General features: G+C 36.9%; 1 protein-coding gene across 1 annotated transcript; it reads right to left on the bottom strand.

Moving 5' to 3' along the window:
* Nucleotides 1-2,814: 2,814 nt before the first annotated feature.
* Nucleotides 2,815-3,663, bottom strand: LOC149226556 (uncharacterized). Its single transcript, XM_089380229.1, has 2 exons — nucleotides 3,564-3,663; nucleotides 2,815-3,410 (listed from the first exon to the last, which is right to left on the bottom strand). The coding sequence occupies exons 1-2, from the start codon at nucleotides 3,661-3,663 to the stop codon at nucleotides 2,815-2,817; spliced, it is 696 nt and encodes a 231-aa protein (XP_089236355.1).
* Nucleotides 3,664-11,545: the final 7,882 nt, after the last annotated feature.

An 11,545-nucleotide genomic window follows, 5' to 3' on the forward strand; every position in this document is an offset into this window, starting at 1 on the left:
GACTGCAAGCTTCTCTCTAATCTGGGGATTCTCTTCTTTCAACCGCTTCAACCTGCATAAGGTAAGTAAGAGCTTCCCTTCACCTTCTCTCAAACTTTCCATGCCTTGTCGTTCAGCTTGGTCCAAACACTAAGCTTCATCTCTACTAAACCTGCTTCCACTGTCACAAGCAACCTTGCTCAAACCGAGTCTTGAAACTACCTTCAAATGCTTCAACACCTGAACATTGTTCAAGCCTCAATATCACCTGTCATCAACTTCCAAGTGTATGCACACTTGCTTCATCAGCTGCAACCGAGCTCTGATACTAACTGTCACGCCCCTACACCTGGGGTAGTCTTCCAACCGCTTGTAGCAAGGTGCGGCACCACCGAACACTTTCTTTTCACCAATACTAACATTCGTGGACTACGCCTACTTTCACATTAGCATTACTTAGCTTGTGTTTCACAACTAAGTGAAAGAAATTATCCTTTATACTTAATGAAGCCCATACTCATTCATTATCATCATGCAATTATACCAAGAACATTAACAATTGCAACAAGTATAAAGGGGAGGGGCAACTCCCCGTAATATGAGTCTGCCCGACAATTTTATTAAGAATATCAGTTTAAAATACAACTGTGTCTTGGCCGAACCAAGTCTCACACTTAACCGAATAATACAACAGAGAGGCAAACCTGCCTTTACAACACCTTGTGCATCTCTTGCACGAAGGATGGTGCTCACTCGAGCCACCAAGAATCCTTGCCAAGTCTTACACCAAGAACCCAACCATAGAATCCACCCCGGACACCTCTGTCCAATCTTCGAATCAATTCCAAGTTCACCTTTCAAGTGTGCAACCCCTTAAAAAATGAGTGCATGAGATATGTTCATCTCTCTTCTATTTCTGCGCACTTCTTTGAACTCTACGAAGATGTGAAGAATGAATGAATGATAAATGAGCTCTCAAGCTCTCTTATATATATGCTCCTTAACTTGTTTTCACATGTGGGTTTACAAGGGGTGTGCAGCCCCTTGGCCGACCCCCAAAACCACATCCATGCGCCCATAAGCCTATGTACAAGTCGGCTTGTACATTTCTCCCCATCACATATATATGTAATGCGCTCCAACACTTAGTCACATAAGTGTTTGCTTATTGTCGCATATTTTGTCATATTTCTTCCGCAGCTTGTCGCACGCTCGTGTCGCCGCACCTACCTGTCACGCAGCCCTCACCCGCCCGTCGTGCAGCCCGTGCCCACTTCGTGCGCCCGTGCGCCCGTCGACTGCCCGTGCACCCGCACGCCGTCAACTCGCCCGGTGCCCAACCGCGCCCGCGCTCGGGTAGAACTCGAGGACCTTACAGAGGGGGTAAAAAAAGTAAATTTAGCCCTTGAAAGTAGGAGTTACAATCTTCCATTCACCCTCATTTTCAAGAAAATGTATTTATGATAGTTATAAATAAAAATATAAATTCAGTGGAGGTATGGTAAATAAATAAAAATACAAATAAACTAGAGGTATGGTAAATAAATAAAACCTCTTTTTATATTTAGTCCATAACCCTCTTTCTATTTAAGAAGGCTAAAAACGAGGTTTCATTTAAGTGAATCCTATGAGCCAAATACCATATTTATAAAAGAGGTATGGTAAATTAATAAAAATATACATAAACAAGAGGTATGGTAAATAAATAAAACATTTTTTTTTATATTTACTCGATATGTCACCTTATATTTGTGAACACACAAACGTGTAAATAAATAAAAATATAAATAAAGTGGAGGTATGGTAAATAAATAAAACCTTTTTCTATATTTAGTCCATAACCCTCTTTCTATTTAAGAAGGCTAAAGAAAGAGGTTTTATTTAATTGAATCTTATGGGCGAAATACCATATTTATAAAAAAAGTATGGTAAATTAATAAAAATATAAATAAACGAGAGGTATGGTAAATAAATAAAACATTTTTTATATTTACTCCATAAGCCACCTTATATTTAAGAACACTCAAAAAAATTGTTATATTTAGGTGAAGCCTATGGGCCAAATTATTATTAATATTGTTGGACACCTAATCCTAAAGGGTTAGCGTGGAAGTTGAATGGACAAAGCAGTCCAAGAGACCTTGGGATCTGAATCCCAAGAGTCACCTATTGTACTATAAATGTACATCTTTTGTTAATAAAAATTGTACTCACTGATTTATCTTTTCTATTGTTTTCCTATCCATGTGTGTTTAACATGGTATCAGAGCGGGCGATCTCCTGCCCTGCTCCATTGTGAGCCACCTGTTTCTGTGAGCCACCTGTTTCAGCGCTGCCATTCCTCTGTTGTGAGCAGTCTTGGCCCTCTGCCATATTCTTTTCAAGCGCTGCCTTATAACACCTCTGCCCTGAGCACTGCACTGCTCTGTCCTGCGCTGCTCTGCCTCTGCCTAGGATATGCTAATAATTGAATATCGCTGCTCTGTCCTGTCTATTGGCTGGCCCTATCTGTCAGTTTGAATAATTAAATTATGTCTCTGCATCAGAAATGCCTGTCGACCTCTGCGCATTCCATTTTTACTACACCTCATTATTAAACGTTGGCCGTACGCACCCTTTTGGCCGGATTTCTCTTTGCTGGGTGAAATTTTCACTTGTTGGACCGTCATCTCATTGCCTGGAGGAATATGGCACTATGTTGAATATGCGTTTCTTAAAAGAATGTTAACTGCTCCATTTTGAGCAAGTTACACAAGTGCGGAGTTGTTTGGCACACACGTGAACAAGAACCTGCAAAGCCAGAATGAAGAAGCATTGGTGCATATAGGTAACGGCCTACGGATTCAAAAGCTGCACCATATACCCCAATGATACCCCAAGTTGTAGTGGTGTAACAGAATATGGATTAACACCTCGAGGCAACGAAACATTACAAATTTGGTCACAGAAATATTGATCCCCACTAGACGCTTCGTCTTTGTTTTTCCCATCCTCAAGTTTATGTAGATGCTCGAGTGGGAAAATCTTGCAAAGCTGTTTTACTGCAACAGACTGATTTTGCAGAATCTTTGCCTGGAGTGCTGTGAGAGCTGAGCTTTGGGTGCAAATTTTGTCTGAATGCAACTTCAACTCTTTTGCTTTTTTCTCCTTTAACATAGTACAGGCTTCACGTAGTTCCTTCATTTTGGTATTTAATTCATTTGTTTGGTCGACTACTTCAGATTTTGCTTGACAAAGTTGATGCTGCTTGAGACGAAGTGTTTCCTTTAGGTTAGTAATGTTTTGAGCATGGGACAGTCTCCAGTGCTGCTGCTCGACAGATTTGCGGTTAGCTTTAAGCTTCTCCTCCAACTTTTTCTGTAACAAATCGCGATCACGTTTTGCGGCATTGAGAAGCTCATACTTGTCATTTAAATTGCGATCCACGCAAGCTGCACAAAGTAAAGGGGAATTTGCCTTCTCACAGTTTCCACAAAATTGGGTTTTTCATTGGGTATAGTGGCCGAATACGCACAAGATTGGGCCCTCCGGTTGTAACCATTATGCCCTATGAATGTCTCTTCCCACTGTGGGTTCATACATACCACTCCATATCACAGTGAATATTAAACTGTGATACCAAACCACCTCATACATCTCTCCATACCGCTCTCTCAATACCTCTCTGTCCAACTTGCTCCGCATGACCTAAAACCTTGGTTAATGGATGTGTTTTTTATATATAACTTGAATGTGAGGCAACACGACTTGCAGCATGTGCATTGGGGCACTAACGTAAGTGACTGTCTTACAAAGAAGCAAAGTTTCCGCTCACATTGACTGCGTCAGAAGGGAGAATCTGGAAGCTATAGAATCGAGTGGCAGCAAGACAATGTGAAGAACGATTTGCAAGAGTAGTTTTCTCTCTTCTCCAATCATCCAAGAAATTATATAGCTGCGACCGAAGTATCATGTCGCTCAAATGATTCAGAGATAACAGAGGAGGCCGATAAGAGCATTGATAGTGTCAAGACCGTGAAGCTCGAAGCTGCACAGCTTGCAACAGGTTACGGGTTCGATCTCATGCCCATGATGTTCGACGAAAGATCAACTACATTTTACTTGTGTGATTTGCCTGTAACTGAGACCCCGAATTTGGAAAATTCGAGTCTGGATTTCGTCAGCAGTGCAGTGTTCAGAGGCGCCTCAGATGATCAGAGCCTTCTAGAATTCGCAGAAGATATGGCCCCTGGGATTATATCAGAGCCTTTAAAATCCCAAGAGGGTTTGAACGACGAACTCCACTGAATTCCCAGGATCTTTCTTTGTGTTTGCTAACTGGAAATTCAAGACAAACTTATGACTGATATAATCCTTGCGCATTTTTTCAATTGCATTAATAGTGTGCATTTTTTTGTGGAAGAAATTGTTGAGAATTTGTAGTGTTCTTCTGAGGCTAAAAGCACAGATCTGGAAGCTCAAAACTATGGCTGTGCTTCAATACCATTGTTTGACATTTTAAAGTAGATTCGAAGTATATGTCTGCGGCCCTCCTTTGGTAAATATTTCTGCTAAAAAAAACTCTAGACAAACTTGCAGGTCTGAGGCATTGGTCCTTCATTTCAGAAATATATTGTGGGTGATTAAGGTCAGAGACATCATTTGCCTCCCATTTCAGAGACACATTGACACAGGCTGAAGCAATTTTGTGGCCCAAATCTAAGGAGAAATCTTCGACCCTATGGTTGACATTTAATATTGGACAGTCTGTTGCATTTTTGAACTGAGAGCGGATGGGTTAAACTTTGGCTGCCATGAGAAGAGTTTTGCTGTTGACAGAGAAAACCTATTGATTTTGTAAATTTGAAGGGAAGGAAGAAGCTTTTGTTCTGCTTGGGCTAATTTTTAGAGAGAGATTCTAGATATATTTTTTTCTGTTTAGTAAAGATATCAAGAAATGACTCAAATTACTGAAATATTAGAATTCTTAAAAACTCTCATACATTCCTCAGATCATGATACAGTGAGAATAAGCAAAGTTTCTCTAGTTGATATTAGAACCTGTTTGTATAATGTACAAGAAGATATTGAGTTTTTGCAGCTTGAGACAAAGCTACAACAGGAAGAATTACAGCAGTGGAGTCATCATTCTGAACCTGTTCCTATTCAGAGGATTGAAACAGACTCCCATAAACAGCAAGTCAATAATGTTACTGTTCATTCAAATAAAGCAGCAGTTGCACATGCACATGCAGAAGTTCAGTCTGCACTTCCCAAGCCCATCATCAGACCTTGGGAACAGCTTGTCCACAACAAGCACAGAACTGGTCTTGGATATGACAAGGACTTGTCCTTTCATATTCCAGACTACTCAAAGCCCATTCAGTTTCAGAGTGCTGGATTCATTTATGACAGTTCAACTGCTCCTCATGACAGTTCAGCTTCAGCTGTTCTAGACTCTGCCCCTCTTCTACAGCAACAACAACAACAACAACAAAAACAACAGATCGTGAAATGCCAACACTGTGACCGAGTTGGCCATCTGAAAGATCACTGTTTTGATCTTCATCCATGTAAGCACTGTCATAAAACCAGCCATTCTTCACACAGATGCTTCAGAAATAAACGTCCTGCAAGAACAAAGATTCATCTTGGATGGATCGCTTCTTGGCAATGGGCATCAACAGCCAAGAAGATATTCGAAACACATGTCAGAACTTGTTCCAGAGTATTGAACAGTCTTGCAGTTGAGTTTTCTCCATCTTCTCACCTTGTATCTGACAGGGGGGGAAATGATGATCATCTACAAGCTTCAAAGTCACATCAAGCGAGCCTGAGCCACAACCTGCCACACCAGTTTCAGAGTTGCAGCCAGAGACAAAGATGCCCGTGAACACAGATTGAGAACACTTCCTCTAGCAGAAGACTCCAGCTTCTTGCCAGTTTTGGAAGAGTTCCAGGAATTACAGAGTTGTTGGTCATCCTTAAACCATCACAGATTGAGAACACTTCCTCTAGCAGAAGACACCAACTTCTTGCCAGTATTGGAAGAGTTCCAGGAATTGCATTAAGCATTCCAGAGTTGTTGGTCATCCTTAAACCATCACAGATTGAGAACACTTCCTCTAGCATAAAACTTTAGTTTCTTGCGAGTATTGGAAGAGTTCCAGGAACTGCACTAAGCGTTCCAGTGTTGGTGGTCATCCTTAAACCACCGCCCTTTTATACCAACATTTCATAGAGCACAATCAGCCTAGTGCTGCCATGTATTTTTTGCACATTTTGTATTACAGCTCTTTTCTTGGACTCATACATAACCCTTCGGATTAAGGGGGGGAATGTTGGACACCTAATCCTAAAGGGTTAGCGTGGAAGTTGAATGGACAAAGCAGTCCAAGAGACCTTGGGATCTGAATCCCAAGAGTCACCTATTGTACTATAAATGTACATCTTTTGTTAATCAAAATTGTACTCACTGATTTATCTTTTCTATTGTTTTCCTATCCATGTGTGTTTAACAAATACCATGCAAGAAAACATTATTAACCCTAATATTAGTATTAATAAAAATAACGATGGCAAATGGTATTGACCCATGGTATTATCATGGAATGCAGCCTATTTAAAGGGGTAATTAAACTAGCATAGATCCATCTTTACTCTGGATCAAATATTGTGATATGCAAATTAACATAGAGTGAAAAAATATTTGTTCCTTCTCGAGGCTTGGTAGATCAAGAGTAAAAATGGATTTTGTAATTTAATGTCACTTAAACATTTTAACTTGGTTAACAAAGAAAGAAAAAAAGAAAAAAACAATTATTAATTTTATTAATTTTTATAAATTACTAATAGTAGTTTTTAAGCTCCAAGTTTATGATAACCCATGGTATTGACCGATGGTAATACCATGGTATTCATGTAAGCATAGACTATTTAAAGGGGAAATTCTATTAGCTTAGATCCATCTTAATTTTGAGTCTACCAAGTGATGGGAGAGATAAATAGATTTCATCCCTCTAAGAGTGGTAGATGTGGAGTTAAAATGGATATAGGTTGGTTTTTATGATGATGAAGATATTAAATAGACTTAGGAAATTATATTGTAAAAAAGTTCTTAAGGTGAATGGTTAAAGCCACATTTAGTCACTTCACAAAATTTAGTAAAAAATACCGATATCTCCATTAATATTGGCTTTTCTGATTTAATAAAAAAAATTCAAAACAATGAAATCTTAACTCTTTCCACATCACCCTCTAAGAAGAGAGATAGTCATTGTCCAGATTTCCCACCATTTTTCAAACATTCTCAATACGATATCTTCATGAAAAAGTTAAGGTACTGATCTTGGATTAGTTGTTTGAAAAATATGCTGGTATGTACAACCTTTCATCCTCTCTGCTATTCTTAGTTTGTCGTAATGATCAGCAGGCATTTGGTCACTGCACCATATTGTCCTAAGAAGTGGAGATTGTGCACCAAAAAAGAAATTAATCCACATATTACAACGCTATTAAAAATGGTATGAAGCTAGTGAATTACGCTAATAAGAAATTTAGATTGGAAGAGAGGTAATTAAATTTTATTATTTAATTGAATATTTCCAGTTAAAATAATAATAAATCTACATTTATATATTTATATATTGATTGGAAGGCTTATGACAACAGTCACTTCTTTCCATTAGATCCCCTTTAGGGCTTTGGGATACCTACTACTTCATTATATTATATAGTTGGGGCTTGCTACTTGTTGTCGTGTTGGGGTAAACAAACTTGATGTGTTTTTTTTACCTAGCAATTGAAGTCTATGGAATAAGAAATAAATTTGATAGGTTGGCAAAAGTGGTAGCTTGAAAAAAGTGGTAGATAAGACATTAGTCTCTCCTACCATGAAAAACATGGCCATTAAAACTTGCAACATTGTTTGTAGGAAGAGAAAGTTATGTTTTTTTTCCAAACATGTATGTTAGTATATTACAGTTTAATGAACATGTTTTATTGTTATCATATATGGTTCATACTTTAACAAAACATTCGCCAAGACTTCACAATGTTTTATTATTCAGTGAAAGACTTTCCAAGATCTTACAAGATTTTATAATACAGTGAAAGATTCGCCATGACTTTACAAGATAAAATAATCTAGTGAGAGATTCACCAAAATTTTATATATATATATATATATACACACACACACACACAAATATATATAATTTTATAATACAGTGAAAGATTCGCCATGACTTTAGAGGATAATATAATCTAGTGAGAGATTCGTTGAAATTATATATATATATATATATATATATATATATATATATATATATACTAGCGATAAAATCGCCTCCCATTTTCCCTATGTATCATGGGGATTTGTCCATTTATTATACATATAAATTTAGGGTGGTTCTTAAATTTTTTTTTGCCAAAAGACACTTATTATCTATTCTTGAAAATATTTATCGTTCTTTGGCCCACATAAAGTGTTTGATACATATTAGATTCACATGATCAATAGAAGCCCATTTGACGGTCAGGTCATTTGTCGGTTAAATATAGTTAATTTTTTTATAAAATCTTTAAAATAGTTTTTTGAACTTGTAAGCTGATTTGTGTGAGCGGACAAGAATGGTGTGAAAATCATCAAATTTAATAGATTAATTTGTTTTGAAATTTCAACCTGAATATTACTCACTAAGGCCCGCCATAATTGTATGATAACTATTCAGAAAAGATCAATTTATTTTGAAAAATATATATAGAATTGCAATTTGTGATTAAAGATTTTTTAAAATTGTAAAATTTTTTTGGTTTAAAATGGTTTTTTTAATATATAATTAAATTTAATATTAAAAAAAATTATTTAAACTTTTCCAATTATACCATTAAAATTTATAATTTTTCTTGGAAAAAGATACAAGCTAACCAAACTCTTACTAGAGGACAAAAAATTATTTCAAGCAGTTAATTCCATAGATTTTATGAGTTTGTATACCTAAATTTGATTTTACTAATGATGTACTGCATTACATTCCATAGAAGACGAGAAAGAATTATATATCAAGCATCATTTGCATTACATTTAATACGAGAGGACCAAACTTTCTATTTCAAGCAGTTAATTCCAAGTCGTTTGTTCCATACATTTTATAAGTTTGTATATTTTTTCCCAGGGAAAAAACAATACATTTTATAAGTTTGTATATTTTTTTCCATGAGAAGAAAGCCATAGTTTATATATGATCTGTTACAAATACACGTGAATAAAAATTATAATATCTGCACATGGTAAGGATTGTCACTAATTGCAAATTAGAGATTTGCAACAGAAAACAACAGAGCACTCTTGTTGCGAAAACAGGGGAACAGCCAGCAGTCTGAAGTGACTAATGTTGGAAAGAATGCTGGTTATTCTCGCCAATTTTGTTTAGTTTAAAAAAATTCTTATATTTCTATTTTAATTTCTATTAAAATGTATAATTTTTATTTTAATATAAAATTTCAATAAATTATTTAAATAACTATGTTAATTAATTTAATTTAATCTAAATGTCATATATATATATATGAAATATATAAAATAATAATAAAATATTCCATTGTGAAAATTAATTGAATCTAAAATAATTTAATCAAATTAATAAGAATAACAACGAGATGTATAATTCATTCAATTTTTAATAAAAAATTAATATATTATACTTAAATAATAATAACAATAATAGAAAGAAGAGTTGAGGTCGAAGCAGAGAGCGATGAGAGGAGAAAGTGCGGGTTAGTGTTTGAAAGCCTAGGGTTTTCAGAGCCTGAGTAAGACGGGAGCGGGCGACGGGGAAATAGCAGAAGGGTTAAGCGGGAGCAGGAAATAATCATTGCGAGGTTAAAATATGAAGGAAGGGTGAAATAAGGATTGTCGGGGCTGAAGGAACCCATGGAAGGAAAAAAGGGGAGGGGAGAGATCCCTCCCTTTAAGAATGTAATAGCAGGCGAAGCAAGCGGGAGAGGACTGCAAGGGGCTCATAAGGAAAATAGTGAAGATGCGACAGCGTTGGGGAACCGATGGCAAGCAAAAATTGGAGGAAGATGCTTACCTAGAGCACAGAAGAGACGAAGGTACGTAATACCAAATAATAAACTCGAAGACTATAGATGTTATATGAGAGACCATGCTTTGATTTGCAAGTTTGTTGGTTGTTGGCCATCTGAAAAGGATTTAACAAGATGGATACAATAAAGATGGAAGCCAAAAGGGCATATAGATTAAAAACTAGGAGCAAAAGGTTTTTTCACAGTCATTTTTATAAACCTAGAAGATAAGGAAAGAACCTTTGAAGAAGGGCCATACTTTATGAATAACGCGGGCTTATTCATGAGGCATTGGGAGGATAGGTATAACTTAGATAATGAGAAATTGTTAGTAGCACCCATCTCGATCAGATTATTCAAATTACCAATGGAGTTCTGGGACCCTGATATTCTGGAAGGGATTGGTAATTCAATCAGAAATTTTGTTAAGGTTGTTGAGTCAACAAAGAGGGGAAAGTATACTTCGTATGCAAGGATACGCATTTACATGAATATAGTAGAGCCACTGCCAAAGTATATAGAGCTAGAATACCATGACGAAATATGGCAGCAACCAATCGATTATGAGCACATTCCCTTTAGGTGTAGAAGATGCCATGAGTATGGACATCTATACAGGCAATGCCCACTAAACAAAGAAACGGAAATAACAAGGACACAGGTTGAAGAACAAAGGAGAACAGAAGGAGTGGATACCGGGGATGAGGGCTTTCAGGAGGTCCAAAGGAAAAAAAAACCAGGCAAGGAAGGAATAAGGATCCAACAGAAGGGGAAATCTATAGTAGTCGAAAACCAAAACAAGTTTCAGGTCCTCCAGGTGGAGGAAGACGAAAACGAGGGAGAAAGGAAAGAACAGGAAGATAATGAGAATGAACCAATGGAAATTATAAAAGAGACAAAAGAACAGGGCATAACTCAGAACAGGGAGATGGAAGAAGAGATGGGAGAAAGTCAGGGGAATACAACAAAGCAAATGCAGATGGGAACAGACTCTCAAAAGGATAATGGGAACGAAGAAGAAAGAATTATGAAGAAATTGCTTCAGGAATGGAAAAATTTAGATGAGAGATTTATCCCGGAAAAACAGAAACAATTATACAAAGAAACATTCCAGAAATATAAGGAGAAGAAAGGTAGCACCTCAGAGATTCAAATGGATCAAGCAGGGACGCAAGGGAACCAGAGCCTGGGAATGGACGGTACTGGCAAGGGGGGCAGAAAGAGAGGAAGACGAACATTAAATGAAACCATACAAGCAGTTGGAGAAATATTGGTAAATTCAGGAAGGGTTATACCTCTATCAGAGGTATTTCAACAACCACCAAAGAAGTTATAAATGATAGTCACGAGCTGGAATATCAGAGGGCTAAATAGTAAGGGTAAGCAGAGGTACTTAAAGGAAAGACTGAAGAAAGATAAACCGAGCATAATGATAATCCAGGAAAGGCATCAACAGATGGTAGAAATTATGAAAAGAAATAAACTACAATATGAGGTA

The sequence above is a fragment of the Pinus tabuliformis genome, chromosome J (assembly GCF_031772625.1).
Source record: "Pinus tabuliformis cultivar Carrire ecotype Pingquan chromosome J, CPIR1, whole genome shotgun sequence".
Lineage (NCBI taxonomy): Eukaryota > Viridiplantae > Streptophyta > Pinopsida > Pinales > Pinaceae > Pinus > Pinus tabuliformis.